This window comes from Brachyhypopomus gauderio, chromosome 18 (assembly GCF_052324685.1).
Source record: "Brachyhypopomus gauderio isolate BG-103 chromosome 18, BGAUD_0.2, whole genome shotgun sequence".
NCBI lineage: Eukaryota > Metazoa > Chordata > Actinopteri > Gymnotiformes > Hypopomidae > Brachyhypopomus > Brachyhypopomus gauderio.
In genome coordinates, this window is record NC_135228.1 from 5,483,315 (window position 1) to 5,506,675 (window position 23,361).

At 42.9% G+C, this 23,361-nt stretch overlaps 1 protein-coding gene across 2 annotated transcripts; it reads left to right on the plus strand.

The window, feature by feature from the left end:
- Window positions 1-523: 523 nt before the first annotated feature.
- On the plus strand, window positions 524-19,357 carry LOC143482417 (uncharacterized). Of its 2 annotated transcripts, none has more exons than XM_076980771.1 (9): window positions 524-733; window positions 16,182-16,290; window positions 16,456-16,573; window positions 16,667-16,703; window positions 16,947-17,200; window positions 17,391-17,601; window positions 17,776-18,765; window positions 18,911-18,974; window positions 19,221-19,357. In XM_076980771.1, exons 1-9 carry the CDS (start codon window positions 626-628, stop codon window positions 19,313-19,315), a joined length of 1,986 nt encoding a protein of 661 aa, XP_076836886.1. In that variant the 5' UTR covers window positions 524-625; the 3' UTR covers window positions 19,316-19,357. The 2 variants fall into 2 exon arrangements, with proteins under 2 accessions (XP_076836886.1, XP_076836887.1); XM_076980772.1 differs by lacking the exon at window positions 524-733 and adding an exon at window positions 14,476-14,600.
- The last annotated feature ends 4,004 nt before the right edge of the window (window positions 19,358-23,361 follow it).

A 23,361-nucleotide genomic window follows, 5' to 3' on the forward strand; every position in this document is an offset into this window, starting at 1 on the left:
GTGAAGACCAGGAACATGCCATTGTAGACATGGTCATTGCTGACAATAGAATAAAACTTAAAGAAATTCAGACCAAAATAATAGAAAATGACCAGTTATTTCACAATGTGGAGAGCATTAGCCTGACAACCATTGCCCGGACTCTGACTAAACACAAAGTTCGCATGAAGCAATTGTACACAGTTCCTTTTGAGAGGAACAGTGAGAGGGTTAAGGAACTCCACCAACAATATGTCCAGGTATGGTGTCTACCCTCTATACCTGTTATATCTTGCAATATAGTGAGTTTTGCTATGCCACTCTGCAAGGAAACAATATATATATAATTAATTCGGCTGAGCCCCGGCTCTTTACATACCCAGGCAACGCCCCTGTTTGTGACTTTTGTGAAAAGTAGACATTTCACACTTCCTCATTCTTGCAAGAAAACTCAACTCTGCCCTTTATCAACGAAAGTGCGCTTTTGAAACTTCAGTGTTTTTTTTTTTTTTTTTTTACTATTATTATTATCATTTTACTGAGGTCGGTTTGAAATGATCTTTTGAAAACCTGAGCGATTAAAACAATGCCCTGAAATGAGCCACCACCTCGCACACACCCGACCTCTCTCTTCCTTTAACACCAGATGCGCTGCAGCAGCAGTTCAGTTCAGCGAGTGGAAGGAAGCGTCTTCAGCACAGCACACACGGTCACAGATAGACTTCTTCTCCAGTGCCTCACCTGCCAGGTTGTGGTGAGTTGTGGTCCTCTGGGCGTTCCGTACTGAAGGCGGGATTATGTACATGTATGGGCACAGGTAAAAGGAGAGTTAAGTAAACTATGCCTGCTGGCTAAAGACAAGCTGTAGTTCGAGTCATTCCTGACTAATCTAAAAATTACCACATGGTGTCAGAAGTGGTGCCTCTTCAATGATGTGCGTTTTATTCCTGATGTAAACGAAATTAACGTCACAAGAACTGCATAGCGAGGATTAAGCATTGATTTGTATTCGAAATGTCCGACACAGAGAGGGAACGCGCGGGAGGCTCCGCTGCAGCTAGCTACGATGGAGAGGTGTTTCGCATAAACCCACCAGAAAAGTTTGACTGCAGAGATATTCAAAACTGGCCCAAATGGATCCGACGGTTTGAGAGGTACAGGGTTGTATCGGGGTTGGCTAAAAGGGAAGAAGCTTTTCAAGTTAATACGTTGATATATTCTATGGGAGATGAATCCGAAGATATTTTAAATGCATCAGAGCTAACGGAGGGGGACAAGTTGGTCTACGAAAAAGTAAAAACGTGCTTTGACGCCCATTTCATTGGAGAACACAATGTCATTTTCGAAAGGGCAAAGTTTAATATGCGTAAACAGGAACCGGGAGAAACGGCAGATAGCTTTATCACCGCGGTTCACAAACAGGCGGATTATTGCAAGTTCGGGGCTCTCAGAGATGAACTGATCCGCGATCGCATTGTTGTCGGCATAAGAGATGTCACCCTCTCCGAGAAATTACAGATGGATGCAAAACTGACCCTGACTACAGCGGTACAGCGAGTAAAACAGAGCGAAACTGTGAAATAACAACAGGGGTTGCTGCGCGGTGCGAGTGGCCAGGCGCCCATTAAAGAGCCTAGTGAAGAGATGCACGTGCTTTCACTTGCCCAGAAGAAAGAGGGGAGTGCACAACAGAGAGCTAAACAGAACAAGTATGCTACATCATCTGTCTGTTATAGATGTGGGAGGGCTCAGTCACACAATTGGAAAGACTGTCCTGCCAAAGAGGCTACATGCAGGAAATGTCACAAACGAGGACACTTTGCAGCCGTCTGCAAGTCTAAGCAGCCTGTACACGAGGTGGCAGATGAAGAGGAACTCTGCCAGGACAGCCTGTTTCTAGGTGAGGTGAGGTCAGACAGCACTGGCTGGTACTCAGACGTCAAACTGAATGGCACAGTAGTTTCCTTTAAACTAGATACAGGGGCAGCGGTGACCGCCATTCCTACCAGACTGTATAGCTATAAAAGAGACGGCCCCCTACTGCACACCCCCCAAAAACTGTTTGGCCCAAATTCTGCCAGGCTGGCGGTGGTAGGGAAGATTCAGTGTAGTCTTGAAAGCAAGAACAGAGATTTGACTCAGCCAGTGTTTATCATCGATAATTTAGCCAGGCCACTGCTGGGCTTACCAGCACTTACAGCACTACACCTTGTTGAGCGAATGGAGGAAATTGACACACCGGAAGTGAATGGGGAACCAGAGAAAACATTCAAAAAGAAATTCCCAAAGGTGTTCATGGGATTAGGGAGACTGGAAGGTGACTACCGTATCTGCCTGAGAGAAGATGCGGTCCCCTACGCCCTTACAACCCCTCGCCGTGTGCCAATACCCCTAACTGAAAAAGTCAAAGAGGAACTGAAAAGGATGGAGGAAATGGGGGTCATCTCCAGAATAGAGAAACCCACTGAGTGGTGTGCGAGGATTGTAGTAGTCCCAAAACCCAGTGGCAAAATCAGACTTTGTGTTGACCTCACCAAGCTCAATGAAAGCGTGTGCAGAGAAAGACATATCTTGCCTTCAGTGGACCAGTCATTAGCACAGCTGAATGGTGCACAATTTTTCACAAAATTGGATGTACGTAGTGGCTTTTGGCAAATATCATTAGCACAAGAATGTAGGGAACTAACAACATTTATTACTCCCTTTGGCCGTTTCTGTTTCAATGTACTCCCTTTTGGGATAAATTCTGGGCCAGAACATTTTCAAAGACGCATGTCCCAGCTCTTGGCGGGTCTTAAAGGGGTTATATGCCATGCAGATGATGTTCTTGTATCTGGAGAAAATACAGTGGAGCATGATGAGCAGCTCACAGCTGTCCTGACACGACTTCAAGAGGCAGGACTAACACTAAATGAGAAATGCACCTTTGCACAGTCGGAAGTTGTGTTTGTAGGACATAAAATCAGTGCAGCAGGCATTGAACCTGACCCTGACAAAATCAGAGCCATTACAGACATGCCTGTGCCACAGAACACAGCAGACATTAGGCGGTTTTTGGGGATGGTGACATATGTTGCAATATTCATTCCTCACTTTGCAGATTCGACCAAACCGCTCAGAGATCTGCTGGTAAAAGACAATGATTGGTCCTGGCGTCATATACAGCAGACAGCCTTTGACAAACTCAAGAATGAGCTGACATCACCAACGGTCTTGGCTCAATACAGACCACAAGCCAAGACAAAGGTGTCTGCGGATGCATCGTCCTTTGGCCTTGGGGCAATCTTAATGCAGAGAGACGAAAACATGCAGTGGCGTCCAGTTGCCTACATTTCTTGGAGCCTTTCTGAGACAGAGCAACGATATGCCCAGGTGGAAAAGGAGGCACTGGCCGTCACCTGGGCCTGTGAGAGGCTAAGTTCATACCTCATTGGATTACAGTTCACAATAAAAACTGACCATAAACCCCTCCTCGCACTGTTGGGGACAAAAGCACTGGATGACTGGAGGGGCTTACCTCCCAGGATTCAGCGATTCCGCCTGCGATTGGTTAGGTTTACATACAACATTGTGCATGTTCCCGGAAAAGCCCTCATCACAGCAGACACACTGTCCAGAGCTCCGATAAGGCGTCCAATGACAGCAGAAGAAACACAGATGGAAGTTTTCGTTAACACAGTACATGACAGCTTACCTGCATCTCAGTCCAAACTCCAGCAGATAGCTGAACATCAGAGGCAGGAAGCCATCTGCAGTCAGCTGATCCTTCAGTGCAAAAGAGGCTGACCATGACAAGAGGAGCTTCCCCAGCAACTGAAGGCTTATTGGGTTCACCAAGGGGAGTTACACATGAATGGTGATCTTTTGATGAAAGGACAACGTATTGTCATTCCAGAGACACTGCAAAATGAAATACTTGCCCGACTGCACGAGGGACATATGGGGATATCCAAATGCAAGCTGAGAGCTCAGCAGTCTGTGTGGTGGTTAGGCCTGAGTGCTCAAATCACAAAAGTCGTGGCCCAGTGTGAGATATGTGCTAAGCACCAACAGCTACACCCAGAGCCGATGATACTCTCAGAGCTGCCTAAGCGGCCTTGGCAGAAAATCGGCGCAGATATGTTTTACTGGCAAAATGACTCTTATTTACTGGTAGTAGACTACTATTAAAGATATATTGAAATAATGAAGACACCTGTAACTACGTCAGCAGGGGTAACTAATGGCCTGAAATCTATTTTTGCTAGACATGGGGTGCCTGAAATTTTGATAACAGATAATGGACCTCAGTTTTCTTCTAGCTCTTTCTCCCTTTTTGCCACAGACTACGACTTCAGCCCATTCTTCGCCCAGAGCAACGGGGAGGCAGAGAGGGCTGTTAAAACAGTGAAAAGCCTCTTGAAGAAGAACAATGACCCCTACAAAGCCCTATTGGCATACCGGGTCACACCGCTGCATCAAGGCCCTTCACCAGCTGAACTCCTAATGGGCAGAAGGCTGCGCTCACCATTGCCAGTCTCACCGGGACAACTTAAACCACAATGGCCAAACCAAAAGAAATTTGCAGACAAGGACAAGGAGTTAAAACAGGCACAGACACGGGCCTACAATAAAAGGCATAGAGCTGGGGTCAGGCCAGAGCTAATAGCAGGTCAGCGGGTCTGGATTACAAACACCCACGAGCCTGCTACGGTGCTAAGACAAGCAGACACTCCCCGTTCCTTTGTTGTGGAGACCGATTCGGAAGTGGTGAGAAGAAACAAGGCACATCTCAGACCCTTACAAGACATACAAACCCCTGCACAGACTGAGGGGGAGACAGAACAGACAGCAGGACCAGAAGAGAGAGAGGGCGAGCAGGTGGAACGGGCTCAACCAAGGAGGGAGGTGAAGGCACCAGCATGGCTTAAAGATTATGTACAATAGTAAGACAGAATAATTGAAAGGGTGTGAAATGTTATTTTGGGGTTTTCTCAGGAGTCCTGTTTTAAGTGTCAGACTATAGGTTTTCAGTAGTTCATGTTTTTGTTAAGATTTTATCACTACTTTGGGGGAAAGGGAGATGTGGTGAGTTGTGGTCCTCTGGGCGTTCCGTACTGAAGGCGGGATTATGTACATGTATGGGCACAGGTAAAAGGAGAGTTAAGTAAACTATGCCTGCTGGCTAAAGACAAGCTGTAGTTTGAGTCATTCCTGACTAATCTAAAAATTACCACACAGGTCACATACACATCAAGTCAAATCGTACCGTTTGCCCTCTAAGCCCAACGTGAAATCATTTTGTTGTGCAGTAAAATGTCTCATACAGCACCAAACTACTAAGCATTTTAGCCGACTGGTCATCTGATAAACTAGTCGCTCTAGCCCAAATCAATGATAGATAACGTGAGGACGACCACATACAAATAATTAAGGTAGAGTTTGCAAATCTATTAAGCTGAACGTCTTCTGTTGTATAGGTTTTGGTAGGCAACATAAATTAACACATTCATTTGTGAACGAAGAAACGGGAAGTTCCCCATTACCTGTGAAAAATGCCCATCTGCATTCATGTAATGAAAACACTCAGTAGCCTATAACTCCTTCTCCTACTTTACAGTCTTTTTACTGTCTTAATTGTAGGCCTATATTGATTGACTAATTGCAAAATATATGCAACAAGGCCTGCAGACAGTGGAGGGTAAACAGAAGTTAACTGAAGGACATGACTGTATATAGTTAATATTGGATATGAATTTTATCAGTCGGCTGCGTGACTTTTTTCCATTGAAAACTCACGTTTAGAGAATGTTACAAATAAAAGTCAAATTTCATTCAACATGTGCTTGTAATTTTTTTATAATGAAGTGTTCCACGTGCGCTAAAAAGTGCCCCCCCCCCCCCCCCCCCAAGCACTTGCCCCCCAAAATGTCTGTGCACACCACTGACAGTAAGATAAAGATGACATCTTTCAGTGTTGATTATTTGAATTCAATTTTCTCTGAGTCCAGTTTATTTTATTTTATTTTTTTGCCAGGTCATTTGTGATTGCTTTTTGCATTTTTTGCCAAACGGTTTCCTTAATGGTCATGCCTCCTGAAAAACCAAAACACTGAATCTGTGCAAGAAAGACTTGACTTTTGAACTATTTTTATGTTAACATATTTTTTATGTTACCTGGATCAGTGTAGCTCTAGTCAGAAAAGGTGGCTTAGTAAGCTGGACCCAGAAATACACAGAAGGCACCAGAGGTGGGACCAAGTCAGTGTTTTGCAAGTCTCAAGTAAGTCCAAGTCTTTATACCTCAAGTCCCGAGTCAAGTCTCAAGCAAAGACACTCAAGTCAAGTCAAGTCTCGAGTCAAGACAGGCAACAGTCAAGTCAAGTCCCAAGTCTGAAACTTGGAATTTCAAGTCCTTTCGAGTCTTTTTTTTTTTTTTTTACCAATGTTGCAGGTATATTTTAAATGTAAATAAATTTAAATTGTAAATTCTTTTTTAAATCTGTATTCTCCTCAAATCTTGATAAAACATGTGCAACTGAAAACACGAAGTATAAAAAAAAATTAAAATTACACCTCTTTATTGCACAGTTCAATTTGTTAAACTTAGCTGCAAAAATATTCATACTTTAAACTACAATTTTCCAGAAATAAATATTCTGTGAAAAAGTCATAAGTAGAACTCCATATTGATATTTATGATATCAGGTGATTGTACTGTGATATTTTCACAGTACAATACAAAGAACCATAACAGCATTTTCCCTCTCTTCTCTTATCTGGTTTCTTGGAGAACATGTGTGAGTGACACAAGACAAACAAATATAAGAACTGAACAATTAACAGGAATCTGCAACTTTAGACATTTCAGTAAACTATTCTGCATTGCATTTGCTGGCCAAAAGTCTGTATGTCATTTGTGCACGATGAATGATGTCCCCATAGCTGAAAACTCGCTCCACTTTTGTCAATATATTTTTTTCTCGACGTAGATGTCTTCAAATACACAATCCATGCTGAGATAGAACTGGATATTATGATGGTGACAGAGAGAGGCTCTCTTCCCCGAGTTCAGATACAGAACCCAGGGTTGCCAACCCTCACGCATTGAGCGTGAGACACACACATTTGACCGTCTTCACACGCTCTCACGCCACACATCCGATTTCTCACGCCGGAAAAAAATCTAGTTTATTTACCTCTGATCCACATCTATGATTCAATGAGTTACTAGTTCGCTCTGGCACCAACCACTGGCGATCGATCGATCGCGATATAATACTTAATTTGTGTCCATTTTACACCCCGCCCGGTAAAAATTTACGTTCGCCAACCCCCCATTTGATTGGTTGTGCTGCAGCTCATGCACACACACACGTACAGAGTGTGGAAAAGCAGAGGACCGGTCTGCATCAGAAGGACGGAAATGAAATTAATGGGGCACACTTTATAAATATTAATATGCGTTTTAAAATTTAGATTTAGGGTTAAAAAATCAAGTCTTTGCAAGTAAACAGGTTCAAGTCCAATTCAAGTCCCAAGTTATTGGTGTAAAAGTCCAAGTCAAGTCTAAGTCTCTGAATATTTTTTCAAGTCAAGTCAAAAGTCTTAATATTAATGACTCGAGTCTGACTCGAGTCCAAGTCATGTGACTCGAGTCCCCACCTCTGGAAGGCACTGCAAAAATGAAAACACTAAATCAATTAAATCATTCAGTGAAGTAAATCCATAAACACCTGCAAATGTGTGCTTTTATACATGATTTTTTAGTGTTGTCAGCCAGTTCATAAATCTGGGTGTAGTGTACCTGATCAATCATAAAAATGTATCTGTAACAGGACATCTCTGGCGCTATAATACTTAATTTGTGTCCATTTTACACCGCCCCGGTGGCACGTAGTGTATATGACAGCTTTTATTATCATATGGACAATATTACTTCCAGCAATAATATGATTAAAAAGCCACATAGTAGCATAACAAAATAACTAACACACTTAATAATTTGACCCTGACAAAATACAGGAAACTGGAAAGCTGAAACCTACATTGTTCACTCAGTGAGTAACCTCTGCAGCTTTTCTTTTTCTCTCTCTCATCTTTTCAGCGCCACGTTTACGTTTCGTAGTTTGTTTAGACCCTGGCTTAGACTGCTCCATCTTTACAGCAATGCGGACCTATTTTTTCACGTTTCAGTAGTGTGAACCGTGTGGCGGAGGGATCACATGATGAGTTAGACCCTCAGCAGTGTCAGTGTGCAACTGGCGTCTCTCTCTCTTGTCACTCGTGGGATACAAACAGGGAGATATCATTAATGTAGCATTAGTATGGACGAGGCTACTCGTGTCTACTTGTATTAATAAGTGACACAGCTGCTGTATGTTTTCGTAGTCCGGTCCAACTCGTTCATGTGTTTACAGGATCAGTTTGCGGCCCGGTCCAACTCGTTCATGTGTTTACAGGATCAGTTTGCGGCCCGGTCCAACTTGTTCATGTGTTTACAGGATCAGTCCGCGGCCCGGTCCAACTCGTTCATGTGTTTACAGGATCAGTTTGCGGCCCGGTCCAACTTGTTCATGTGTTTACAGGATCAGTCCGCGGCCCGGTCCAACTCGTTCATGTGTTTACAGGCTCAGTCCGCGGCCGCGCTGAGCAGGTTAGTGTGACTGGAGTGTGACTGCTGTTTAACACCGTTAAACAGCAGCGTGACTACGGGCCGGGGACGCAGTGCAATGGCTCCTCCACGGGCCGAGTTAAACCACCGGCGGCCCACTAACCCATCGGCCCACCGGGGAAATCCCCGGTAGATTATACTTAAACACAGGATAAGATGGTAAAATATCCTATGCCACTCCCATACTCCTCACAAGGCCCTACCGCCCATCTTCTCTCCAACAACCATAACCGTGCATGTTATTAACCAACCAACCACTATTAGAACACTGCAACATCTACAAACTGATACTGGCTCGGCAAGGATCCAGAAGCACAGCGTACTATGTTCATGGTCCATTGCTTCAACTGCCAAGTACTCAGATCATCACATCAACCTGGACTGACCTTCAAACAAAGCAACAACGACATCCTAAACACACACCAGTTGTTTGAGCAGAACACAACAACAGCTACAATCTGATACTGGCTCGGCAAGGATCCAGAATCACAGCGTACTATGTTCATGGTCACTTGCCTCAACTGCCATGTACTCAGACCACAACACAGCCCTAGACAGACCTTCACGCAAAGTAACAGCGACCTTCAAACAAAGCAACAACGACATCCTAAACACACACCAGTTGTTTGAGCAGAACACAACAACAGCTACAATCTGATACTGGCTCGGCAAGGATCCAGAATCACAGCGTACTATGTTCATGGTCACTTGCCTCAACTGCCAAGTACTCAGACCACAACACAGCCCTAGACAGACCTTCACGCAAAGTAACAGCGACGCCCACAACCACTTACAAGCTCTTCACTGGGGTCATCAGGTGGGCACCTCCCTTCGTTGGTGTTTCATTGATTTGAGCCCACAACACCTCCAGGAGGCTCAACGGTGAGGGCTGGCGTCCCAGCCTCACCCCCCTCAAAGCTTGCTGTTCAACCACCTTCCCAACGTCTCACTCATAAGACCGGTCAAGCCACCTTTATGGGACATGCCCCCAAGTAGTCTGTGCCCTCTTAATCCACAGCCATTGGCTAGCTCTTTCAGCTACCACCGACAGCTCCTTCACAGCTGATCTTAGCTTTCTCCCTCTAAGGCAGAACTGTGTTAACAACGATGTCATAGATTTAGCCACAAAGCCCCTAGCACCTACTTCTACTGGTCTTATGTGCGCCTGCCATCCGCGTTCTCGCACATTAGCCACCAAGTCAGCGTATTTTAACTTTTTCCTCTCAAATGCTTCATCAACCGCGTCTTCAAATGGAACCGTTAATTCGATAAAGTAAACAATCCGTTTACTTTCCGAGTACAACACCATATCGGGCCTCAATGAAGTTACTGCTATGCACTCCGGAACCTGTAGTTTTCTCCCTATATCTACTAGAAGTTTCCAATCTCGTGCTTCACCCCACCTGCCAACATCAACGGCACAATCGCGTTCTCCTGCACATTTACCCTCCCTCACAAACCTATTTGCGTACCGATTACCAACACTAGTCAATGCATTAACCTCTAAGCGCTTCTTATCAAATAAACACGCTAGCACACTTAGAACTTGATTATGCCTCCATGTATATCGCCCCTGTGACAAACTAACATGGCATGCGGACAAAATGTGCTTTAGCGAGCCAACTCCCGTGCACAACTTACATTTAGGATCTTCACCTACCCACTGTGCGAGGTTTTGAGGAGTTGGAAGGACATCATATGTTGCTCCAAGTAGAAACTTGATGCGCCCCGCGTCCATCGCCCAAATTTCCTGCCAGGTGAGCCGCCTATTTTCTACACTCTGCCAACGAAGCCATTGGCCTTGTTTTGCCTGAGACGCTGCTAATGCACGTCGAGCATCTTCTTCCTGTTCCCTTATAAAACTCACTACCATTCGCCTTCTCTCTGGTGACGTGGCTTTATTAAATGTTTTCCATGAGTCACCTGATCCAAAGCCCGCTTTTCCACATTGGACATAGCCTACTATATCGCGCAACACTAACGCGCTTTCGGCCGCTTGCGCCGCTACCCGTGGATTCCACTTCCTCCCTACCTTAGCCACTGATGCTGCTGTTCTTACGACATTATCCTTAGATCCTAATAGAATCACCTCTCGACTCACCCTCGCACATTTAAATTCCTCAACTAAGCTAGTCATAGGTAGTTCTAGTATGCCTTTTCCATATAATGCTACACTACTTAAACAACGTGGCAAACCTAACCATTTCCTTATTGTTTTATTCAAAATCCTTTCCAACTTCTCAACCTCTGTGATAGGTACCTCATAAATTGTCAGTGGCCATCTAATACGAGGAAGCAAGCCAAACTGGATACACCATAATTTTAATTTTCCTGGTAACAGCGACTTCTCTATTCTATTAATTGCCTGCACCAATTCTGTCTTTAAGATCGCCACCTGCTCCTTATCATTTAATGCTGCACTATACCATCTGCCCAAACTTTTAACTGGCTTCTCCTGTACCGATGGTATACACTCCCCTTCCATACAAAAGCTCTCCTGCACCAACTTGCCTTTAACTATTGATATACTTCTAGATTTATTAGGCTTTACCTTCATCCTAGCCCACCTAAGATTTCCCTGTATTTTTTCCAATAACCGCCGCGTGCAAGGTACTGTCGTTGTTAGTGTTGTCATGTCATCCATGAATGCCCTAATTGGAGGTAGCCGTAACCCATCTCGCAGTCTTTCACCGCCTACCACCCACTTTGAGGCCCTAATTATCACCTCCATGGCCATAGTAAATGCCAAAGGCGAAATGGTGCATCCGGCCATTATACCCATTTCCAACCTTTGCCATGCTGTAACAAATTCTCCTGTATTAAAACATAACTGAATATCCTCAAAGTATGCCTTAACCAGCCTAGTAATATTTGCTGGCACCTGAAAATATTCAAACGCCTTCCATATTAGGCTATGCGGCACGGACCCAAAAGCATTAGCTAGGTCTAAAAACACCACATGTAGGTCCCTACCCTCTCTCTTCGCTGCCTGGATCTGACTCCAGATCATACTACTATGTTCCAAACAACCTGCAAAACCAGGAATCCCTGCCTTTTGAACTGAGGTGTCAATTAATTTATTTGCTTTTAGGTACTCTACTAATCTCCTTGCTACTACACTAAAGAAGATTTTACCTTCTACATTAAGGAGACTTATTGGTCGAAACTGCTCTATCTCCTTGGAATCCTTTTCTTTTGGAATCAGGATGCCCACTGCTCTCCTCCACTCTTTTGGGATAGTCCCTTTTTTCCACATTATGACCATCATTCTCCACAAAAACTTCAGGACATCAGATGCATTCTTATACACTTGATACGTCACACCATTAGGCCCTGGCGCAGATCCAGCCTTTGCATGGCGAACCACATTTTGCACTTCCTTCCACTTTGGGAGGCTGACATCCATGCAGCCCCCTATTGTGCCCACTGGTGGAATGTCTGCTGGGAGCTCCAACTCCTTGTCCTTATCCTTATCACTATACATACATTCAAAGTACTCTTCTAATACCTTTCTTTCCACATTTAGTCTACCAGACTTCTCTTTGCTAAATAAAGTCTTTACAAACCCAAAGGGATTTCTGAAGAAGGCTGCCCTAGCATGTTCCTTCTTCCTTCTCCTTTTCCTTAACACCTCTGCCCTCCTTAAAGTTGCTAACCTACTCTTCAGATCTCTCTGTAGCCAATTGATACCCTCTTTATCCTCATCCATTGCCCTCTTCCACTGTTTTCTCAGAGCTCTCAACTCCTGGACAAGCCCAGCTATTTCTACCTGTCGCCTAGATTTCACAGACTCTTGCTTTTTTTCCCTCACCTGTACTTTCCCAAACCTAGCCAATCCATACTCATAAATGACTCCACCTAATCTATTCAATTTACTTTCTGCTGACCCTTTCAGACTAGCCAGTAAACCTCTAAGATCATCATTTACGCTTCTCCAGCCTGCTTTATCTACTGCTGCGGGCCATTTTACCTTATTTCTCTGGACAAATCTCTTCTCCTTCGCCAGCCTTCTGCTTCTCATCTGCTGAACCTCAGACTCATCATCCTGTATGTCTTTACTACAGTTCACTTCCTTAGCAACAGAGGTACTGATATCCTGCGGGCTGTGGTGTACAACCTGCCGCTGGACTTCACCCGACTGATTCGAACTACTCCGTAAGAAGTACTGTTCAATGCGGTGCCCCTGCACTACCACCTCCAAACATCTCTTCTTACTTTGATGAATCCTCAGCCCTCTAAGTGACGTAACCTTCTTCCATCCACAGACACACTCCTGCATCTCACCTCCTACCGCGGCAGATACCTTTGTGCTAGAGCTTTTTCTCATTGTCGATTCCATTCCAGAGTTCGTAGCCATGTGACCATCCTGTGAGTCATCTTCCACCCCAGCTCTCGCAGACTCAAGGGGTATTGTTTTCTTAAGTCTCTTTGTAGCTCTTAAGGTTGCACGCACACGGATATTTCCGCAAGTGCCGCCATCATGAGTAGCTAGCCCATGACAGCCCCGGTGGGGTCTATTCCCCCTTGTCAGCTGTCTCTCCAAGCTGCCACAAAGACTTTCCTTTGTTGTCAACTGCCCTGTTCGCAGCGGTCACTAGGTAGCCTAGAGAATAGATTATACTTAAACACAGGATAAGATGGTAAAATATCCTATGCCACTCCCATACTCCTCACAAGGCCCTACCGCCCATCTTCTCTCCAACAACCATAACCGTGCATGTTATTAACCAACCAACCACTATTAGAACACTGCAACATCTACAAACTGATACTGGCTCGGCAAGGATCCAGAAGCACAGCGTACTATGTTCATGGTCCATTGCTTCAACTGCCAAGTACTCAGATCATCACATCAACCTGGACTGACCTTCAAACAAAGCAACAACGACATCCTAAACACACACCAGTTGTTTGAGCAGAACACAACAACAGCTACAATCTGATACTGGCTCGGCAAGGATCCAGAATCACAGCGTACTATGTTCATGGTCACTTGCCTCAACTGCCATGTACTCAGACCACAACACAGCCCTAGACAGACCTTCACGCAAAGTAACAGCGACCTTCAAACAAAGCAACAACGACATCCTAAACACACACCAGTTGTTTGAGCAGAACACAACAACAGCTACAATCTGATACTGGCTCGGCAAGGATCCAGAATCACAGCGTACTATGTTCATGGTCACTTGCCTCAACTGCCAAGTACTCAGACCACAACACAGCCCTAGACAGACCTTCACGCAAAGTAACAGCGACGCCCACAACCACTTAGTAATGTATGCCAGTCCGCCCCTGCAGTCAACTAAAACCAGTTAGGATGGAATGATAAAAGAGAGCACAGTTATTTACTGGCAAGGGTAAAACAAACTGACTAGCAGACATTTGGAACCTCCACGTATTAGAAACAAAGCAGTAGTGATATTTCTCAGGTCTTTCCGAGGATATTCACAAAAATATTTAACAATTGTTGACAAAAAAGTAAATTGGCAAAATAAATGGACAGTCCTCATTGTGAATTCAAGAGAAAAAAATGCTGACAACGCAAAATTATAGGTGTACGCTGTACACTGACATGAAAATACATTCATGCGCATGCGCAGTAGCTCTAGGTAGGACATTCGATGGGTAGCACAGATTTTGATAACACCGGAGTGGATCTGATACATGTCCAGGGCCAGAGTGGGTGTGATAAATGTCCCGGCCCAAACTACTGAGATTAACATGGGCCAGCCCAAAATGATTTGATGTCTCGGCAAATTAGCAGTTTTAGTTATTGTCTAACTGCGTTACTATGACGACACGGCATATGACGTCACAACGCAGGAGACCTATAAAAGTCGCCACAGACGCGTTTAAACCACAGATCGTCACTGAAGTTGAAGTAGCTACTACAGCGTTTCAGCGTTATATTGTGCGAGTAAAAGAGTGACTATTCCAAGTGATCGTGTTTAGACAAATGATGAGGGTAAGTTCATGTTCCTTTGAGCTTTTTCCATAATCTCACTTTAGTCCGAGTACGTTCGAGAGAGCCTAGCTTCTCAGTCGAGCATTTTCAAGTACTTTAGCCTAAATTCCAGCACTTTCAAACCTGGAACACAATGCAACATTAAAATTCATCAGGTAAATGTTCCCCTGTTTTTGAGGGGTGTTTCTTTATACTACCACATGTCGTTTCGGATACACGGCTGAACGGTTCATGTTTCAGTTTAGTTTACGGCCTCACGGACCAGGAGAGTGTTGTAGAAAATTTATAAATGTTGGGTTTATAAAATATAAATTATTATAAAATATAAATTACATTACAAATACAGTAATGCCTCCTTTATCGCATTCTGGAGATTCCAGAACTACCCGCAATAACCGAAAATAGAAACGGTATAATTATTTAAGTTTTTATACACTATATTAAGGCTTTATAAACCCTCCCCACGCCTTTACATAAACCTTTCCCGTTCACTTAATAACCATTCCCACACTGTTCTGTGCATGTGTGTGATGGTGGTTCTCGTTTCCGAGAGTAAATATGCACTATTTACTATAATTCGTACTGTTTTATTATTTATAACATTCCTTGTTAATTGTTAGAATTAATACTTATAATATATTTTTATACATTTTGGGATTTTGTCATGTAAAAAAATCATAAAATATATATATTTTCCGCCGATCGAATTCCGCAGACAACCGGCGAAAAAGTGATGACCCGCGAATTATTTTTCCCATTAATATCTTATAAAAACCCGTGAAAGAGTGAATTCACAAAAGCTGAAGCACGAACTGGCGCAGGATCACTGTAACATAATACAAAAAATAAGTATGAACTAACCTACAACTGAGTGCAAAATAAATATTAATTTAAGAGCAACATTAAGATAAAAACTGTACATTCAGATGAAAATATCAACTTAAATGTGCAATCAAAAAGAAAATGTGAGTGAGTGGCAGCGCAAACGTGAATCACGTCCTTAGCAACAGTTCTCTGGGTGACAGTACGTTCAGTGAACGAATCAGAAAATGAATGAACGAGAGCCAGATTAACATTAATTATCCGGTTACATCCCAGTTACTTCATTTTACGGCCTCTTATCACATGTGTAACCAATTAATATTGGTTATTAACCATCTGAGGTCATTATTAAGATCGATTAATATTATCTCCTTGAGAGTCCAGCGGGGTTGAAAAAAAAAATCTAAATTATAAAATGTTCGTATTCCCCCTATCGTGTCTGCGCGGATGTCCGCAGCCTGTATTATCTTCACAGGAAAGGGTAGCATTCTACAACGTGTTTAACGCATAATGTAGCCTACTTTAACATGATGTCGTCAATTATTTCTTCACGCTATGTTTACCCATGTCAGTAAGTGTATATATAGGCCTGCATGAGAAAATCAATAGTTTTCTATGGGACACTCGTAAAGCGTCACCAGTTTCCTCCCTTTTTAGCGCGTACACAACAATTCTAATAACGCCACCTTGTGGAGGATTTTGAGAAATGCAAAATCGGTAATCATGAAACTCATTTTTTCTTCATTTTCTCTACTACAGTCTAAGAAAGCTGGGCCAGCAGAAGAGCTTCCTGCAGAGGGCTGTGATGTGTCGGCCCCCGGCGTGGAAAGCAAGCCGGCAAAGAAAGACCATAGCAGATGGTTTTCAGGTGAGATTTAGCGTGATGACATGTTACCAAAACGTGATGCATTATACGGTTATTTATTCATAACAGTATAATTTTCCATAATTTATGTTTTTAGTGACATTTGTTTATGGGCATCATTAGTGTTTGCCTCATAGATGCTTAAAGTAAATGTTTCTTTCACCACAGCTGTTTGCTGTACTAGAGTGGAGGAGGCAGTGATGGAGGATCTCAACACTCCTCCATGTGGCAAAAGTGATGGAGTCGTATCCACCTCTGGGACTAATGCAGCTGTTCTAACTGAAGAGTAAGTACTCACTCTCCACACATCACATACTCAATCTTTACATACATGTGCTGGAAGATTAAACTAGGTGACAATGTAACACTTTCTTTTCAGACTTTGGCAAGAGCTGAGGAATACACTGCCAAGCGATGTGAGTACGAATCTCTATCTCTCTGTCTTCCTCTCTGCCTGTGTGTCTGTCTGTCAGTATGTCTGTCTGCAAGATGAGCCTTTGGCCATGTCTGGTCAGACCTTCATAACAGTACATGTTCTTTGCATTGGCATTTTACTTCTTAAAGAAATAATCAGCTTAAGGTTAAAAAAAGTATTAATTAAAAATCATTAAGCTTTTGGATACTGATGAACGTTTTACACTTGGCTTTAACCTAACTAGATGAAAATGGAGGATTTGATTGCAGTGCTGCAAAAAATCTCAGCATGGGTCAAAGTAGCAGTGAAGGAGGTGGTTGCTCCAGGTTTTGAGTCAGGCCTGTTAGGGGTGAGGTCCTCAGGAGGAACCTGTATCTCCAGCAGCCCTCATGAGGTGGAGCATGGAGAGACACATGATTCTCCCTCTCAGATCAACTGCGGACCGACGAGCAGGCGTAGTCGTGCCCCTCGTCCTTTAATGTATGCTACCTTGTGCATGTAAGTTAATACTCAGTCTGAAGGTTGGTGGTGAGTATTCATTTGGAGTATTGATATGCTGAGTTATTTACTCAGTTAAACTCGGTCCACGGGCACTGAGTTTAACAGTTTTGGCTTAATTTCTAATGTCATCAAGCCTGTGATTCCTTTATGTATTTTATAGTTTATTGGGAAACTTTCCTAATTTCAGCAGGTATGATGAGTACTCAAGAAGCAGCACATCATCTTTTTCAAAGCCTCTCAGGGTCGTCTTTGGCATCTCAGAGGACAGGATCTTCAGCCATATCTATGGAGAGGTCATGAGGGCCATTATGAATATGTTGCCACCTGAGATAAAGCATCTCGATATGAAAGAGACCAGCCGCGTCATGTCCGCTATTGTGGATGACTCCCTAAAGCAGGTGAAGGACTAAAATGTTTTAGTTCATTTATTCTATTATTTTTATTATTATTCATGTTTTCCTCCATAGTTGATGTGTTTATATATCTATTAGCAATATATGCAGTGTGAGACCAAGGCCAGTGATCAGTGACTACAATCTTGTTTACTACTCTTGCACATGTTGTTACTCTAGATTAACTCATGTCTTCTGGACATTTATTGCAATACTGACCTCCATGAAGGTGTTACACTGCCTGTAAGCTACTTTGAGGACATCGCCCAAAATCTGATGCTTGCAGTTAAGACCAGGATGCTGGGATTTTTGGAATCCTGCACAATCACGAGTTGGTCAGCATCAGTACTGCTGAACTCCATCACCACCACAAAGAGCATTATTGAATGCCTATTGTCAGTGATTCCATTCTGTAAAGAGGAAATTGCTGGACAGCTAATTGGAAAGGATTTGTTTACATTTGTGAAGAAAAGGCTGGAGGTTTTGTGCATGAGGCAGATATTAACACCATCTGTCATGCATTTACAAGCCCTCAGTGACTTCATAATTTTAGACAGTTTTGAAGCAATTGGTGAAAAAGTTATCAGCAGTGGTGCCCTTGAGCAAAATGAGGAGTCTGAGTGTTCCTGGAAGGCACTGGACAGCATGCTCTCCATAGACTCCCTCAGGCAGTCCTCTCAGAAGCTCATCCCTATAGTGAGGAACTTGATGCTGGAAAGGATTGCGGCTCTGGACCAAGTAAAAGCACAAATGAGCTGCAAGGGGACTCGGTCAGTGTTGTCAGATACCTACCTTTCCAAGGAGGCACTCCAGTCAAGCATCGTGAGGAGCTTTGTGAACACAGCTACCGAAAAACTACTCCAACAAAGCCTTGGTCTGACGTCCTGCACCAAGCCTGACACTATATTTGGGCGCTACTGTTATGAAAGCATATCTGTGACGGAGGCTGACTTAGAAGTGGAGCAGTCACGACAGCGATGCTGCTCTGAGCTGTCAGCTGTGATTGCCCACACTGTGATCAGTGACCTCGCTGGCATCACCACCTCTCAGTCAGAACAGGACCGTACAGGCTCTGCTCCGCAGAGTGCTGCCCAGACGGTGGACGTGGGGCTGGAGAAGAAATCTTCTCGGTGGTTCAGGTGTCCAAGATTTCTGAAGCTGAGATTCAAGGTATCTGTTTTTAAAATGTACTTATTCCCAGTCACACCATTAGCTTTAGACTCTGCTCTTCTGAATGATTTTCAACCATACATTTATGCTACTGTCAAAATCACATTTTGAATGATTTTTATCAAATTGTCTTCTCTTTGTAAAGAAACAGACAAACAAAGTGTGTGTTCACATGGAGGACCAGGTGGTGGACAAACATATTCCAGATGGTACGTGTTTTAGTATTTCTTTGGTGAAGTTTAATTCATGAGAGTATTATGCATAAAGAAGTGAGGGGTCCGTGGTATAGTAGTCTTCCATGGTTTAGTTGTGTTCTATGGTTTAGTTGTCTTTCATGCTGCACAAGTAACAGGGCATGAACAACAATAATGACAACAGCATGGAAGACTACACACAGCATCCCTCTCACCGTCTATTTGCTTTGACCATTTCTTTGGCACATCTTTCCTCTTTAGCACCATCCACCTCTGACAAGACCATCCCTAATCTCAGGAGAAAGTCGATGCGTACCAGACTGGCAACGGCTTTCTCCAAGATCTGCAGAAAATGAGGGAAAACACCTACTTATGTGATATTGCTGGAAGTAGAAAATGTGTTATTCAATTAAAATGGAAAAAAAAAGAAAAACAGACTGCTTGATTGTGACACCTGCATGGCTACACATGACATTAAAGAGTTAGACTTCTTATTATGGTACAATTCCCATTTTTATTGTACAGAAACTAAAAAGTGAACCCTTTGATAAGCTTCTACAAAACAAGACTCTCAGTAGAAGGCAATATGCATGACTATTGTTGGCAGATTGGACGGATGATTTCAAGCCCAACAATTGTTAAAAAGTCTAAATTCAGTAATAACAGTACTGCACAGCAGCATCCCCACCCCCAAATAGCAAAATAACTACCAATAATATTCTAGTTGGACCCCATCATCTCATAGAGAGAGAAATAGGGACTATCGTATCTAAATAAATGAAAATAATAATAATAATGAACCTAATTTGTATAATTGTTAAGCAAGGTCTATGGTAATTTACAAAAAAAGGATATGAAAGGATAATAAAGCCTATATGTACCTGAGATCAATCACATCAGGAAGGTATTTGCCTGTAACGCTGGCGAGGGAGACAGGACTCCGAGACGAGCATACATTTCAATGGCTTTTATTTAGCCAAGAAGCTGCACAGTTAGCGCCTCTGCTGATGTCTCCCGTCAAAAGGAAACCTCTGTGAACTGAATGAAAAATATATACTTATGTACCTTCAACACTAAAACTCCACAGTGTTGGGGCAAAATTTATATTTGGTATTTCTGTAATCATATTCATCAGTATTCATATATGTATTGACCACTATTAGTAAGCAATGGAAAGGAAATCACTTTATTAAAGTATATTAAGAATATGTCAGGCCTCTGACACGTTGACCAGCTCTGCTCTGCAGGCCTATTCTCTCTCTCTCTCTCTCTCTCTCTCTCTCTCTCTCTCTCTCTCTCTCTCTTCACTTTCTCGTAGTACTCCTCGTGAGTTGAAGGCAGACAGTCCTGAAGGTCTCGGGCCTGTAGATAAGGGCGTCTGGTGTCAGAATGGTAGTATATCTGGCATGCCTGGAGAACCAGAGGAACAAGGAGGCTTTGGCCTGAGGCCCCTGGCAGGGGAGGGGTGATACCATTGATCTATATTACTGGATTGGACATTGCCTGTTGCCGCTATAGCTAGTATAGCTAGTCCAATTTCCACTAATGCCCTGTTGGCCAACAGCACCAGTGGCGGTCGTTGTTAACCCGGGCCTCGACCGATCCGGTATGGAATTTCTGTTTTTGATTCGCATCATTTGATTTGGTGCAGTTTTTACACCGGATGCCCTTCCTGACGCAACCCTCCCTATTTATCCGGGCTTGGGACCGGCATTAAAATACACTGGTGTGTGCACCCTAGTGGCTAGGTTTTTTTTGCTAGGTTTTTTTGCAGTATTGTACTACTGCATTTTAAACAATGATAGTGTATTCCATTACGGCATCCTAAATTACACCTATATATTTTCTTGCCTATAGTAGGGAAAACAATGTAAAATTAGACCATGCATTTTGTATAAAAATATATTAACACAATCCTTGCCAATCAAAGTTATCACATTGTTCTGTATTTTTAAGTTAAAGGTTTGGTTGAGTGCGTGTATCTTGTTCATGTACGGTCCCTTGTGCTTTTAGTACGTTCTCTTAGTTCTGTTTTGTATTTAGATTTCGTGTTCGTGTATGGTTGTTTCTTGCGTCACGTGTGCCTGGTCATGTCAATGTATACTACTGTAAGTTGTGCTCTTGTGTTTAGTCCAGTCTAGTGCCTTTGTTGTTTCCACTGTCTTGGAGTTTAAGTGTGTGTACTCTGTTCGTCATGCCTCGTCGTTCGCGTTCTACTTGCGTGTCCTCAGGCAAGGTAGAACGCGTAATAAACTCTATGATTGTACAGTCTGCTTCGCAAATGTGTCCGCCCCTTGATGATACTACAGCCCCACCGTTACAGGATGGATGTAATAAGTCTGTGATTTTCTCATCTTCACAAATATGGAGGACAAAACATGACATAAAAATAAATAAATACATGTACTATGTATTCATTTATACATTTATTTATTTCCACGTGTATTTATTTATTTATTCATTTATTCCTGTATTTCCACATTTATTTATTTCTGTATTTCTGCGTTTGTGTGTTAATGAGGTGAGCGGTGCTAGCCACACTCTAAAGCACAATTGGTCAGCCGGTGAATCAGACAAAAGCAACCGATTTCTTACAACTCGAACGTTAAGTGACTCTACTTGGTGACGCTATCCTTCAATTAAGCAATGGCTTCAAGTGGGAGACCACTGGCAGATCTTCTGCGGGATGTTGCAAACCAGCTTGAAAACAGTAAGTTTCTTCTGTTTGTTTCTCAGGTATAATAAACATTTCGATCTGAAAACATTACATTAAAGTGATTCACGAAAAGCTTAACGGCTGCTATATTAATCTAAACTGATCAAGCTAACTGGTGTTCAATATTTTGTGTAGCATCGCCCGCTACCGCAGCCGCACCAAATCCGCCTGCCACGTTATCGAAAACCATGACATAGTCAGGGGGCCATTTCTGAAAAGTGCTTCCATTAATACTTTTGCGGACATGTCAGGGTACAAGATGAGAACCTATTATTTTAGTCAGAAGGGACACACAGGTGAAATTCTAGAGTGGTTGTCAGGCTGAAAAAATGTTTTTATGACTTTTATGAGTAGGGGTGGGTATCACTACTGATTTCCCAGTTCGATTCGATTCCGATTCACAAGGTCCCCACTCAATTTGATTTTCGATTCAATTCGATTTTCGATTCAATTCGATCCGATTCAATATCGATTCTTGTAGGGAAATTTCAGTTACAATAAAAAGTGTAGTTTGAATGTGAAATGTTGTAATGATACAAGGAACACTCAAACTTTATTAAAATGTATTTAGATATTAGTGGTTATACTGTGAACAACAATTAATGCCCACTTCCACGTAGCTCCTTTACCAGAAAATGCATTGAAAGCGGTTTTGAACAGCCTTTTAAAGTGCAAATTAAGTTTTAGTTTTTTTTTTTGTTTACATGTAACAAAAACGTTTATGAACATAGTTCTGTATATTGTAAACATTAAGGTCCAAAAACTAAGATTTATTCGTGACTGCTTTGTGACATCTTGGAAATTGTCAATTTTTTCTGCAAGAAAAGGAGCTGATCAACATGTTGAGGAGTGAGACAGCTCCTTTGTGCAGTAACAATATTGCCATCTGTTGAGAAAACTTCACAGCTTTATACCGTAATCGTAATCGCGGTGGCTCCGCCCGTGCACTGTTGCTTCACGACAACAGTGTGAAGCATGTACATACCTATTACACTCTGGGAGATAATAGCTTGAACATCAATAAAAATCAATATCCGCCTGAAGTGTACCACAGGGTTGCCAACTCTCACGCATTGAGCGTGAGACACACGCATTTGACCGCTTTCACACGCTCTCACGCCACACTTCCGATATCTCACGCCGAGAAAAAAAATCTAGTTTATTTACCTATGATCCATATCTATGATTCAGTGAGTTACTAGTTCGCTCTGGCGCCAACCACTGGCGATCGATCGATCGCGATATAACACTTAATTTGTGTCCATTTTACGTTCGCCACCATGTCCACATTTTCAGTCAAAGTCCTGAACAGGGATTTAACAGAAGACTTTGTGGTTTAATTTTGTTAAGAAGCATCACATGAACAGGAAAATTATTATTTTGAACATAATATGATACATATGATAATGTGATGTGGTTACCTGAGTATTCTTGCACCAAGCTGCTGAACCACAACCACATGCCCCACAGCAAAACATCCCACCTCTTCCACATCGGCACTGCCTAGTGCTGCACTGAGTTCCACTCTCCTTGCACCCACAGGTCGTCAGCTCCAAAGATCTTGCCTGTAATGGTTCTTTGGTTAAAAGCTTTGGTACCAGCACACCATCCTTCATATGCCAACCACAACTAGTTGGTGAGGGAAACTGTGGATGAGACACTAGTGATTGTTTCCAAATCTTTGTT

What these genes read in the sequence shown, in the direction of transcription:
- LOC143482417 (XM_076980771.1), top strand. Translation starts at nt 626, where the DNA reads ATGCGCTGCAGCAGCAGTTCAGTTCAGCGAGTGGAAGGAAGCGTCTTC. An exon ending in CCATAGCAGATGGTTTTCAG is followed by an intron (nt 16,291 to 16,455) that starts GTGAGATTTAGC and finishes CTTTCACCACAG; the next exon opens with CTGTTTGCTGTACTAGAGTG. An exon ending in ATGTATGCTACCTTGTGCAT is followed by an intron (nt 17,201 to 17,390) that starts GTAAGTTAATAC and finishes TCCTAATTTCAG; the next exon opens with CAGGTATGATGAGTACTCAA.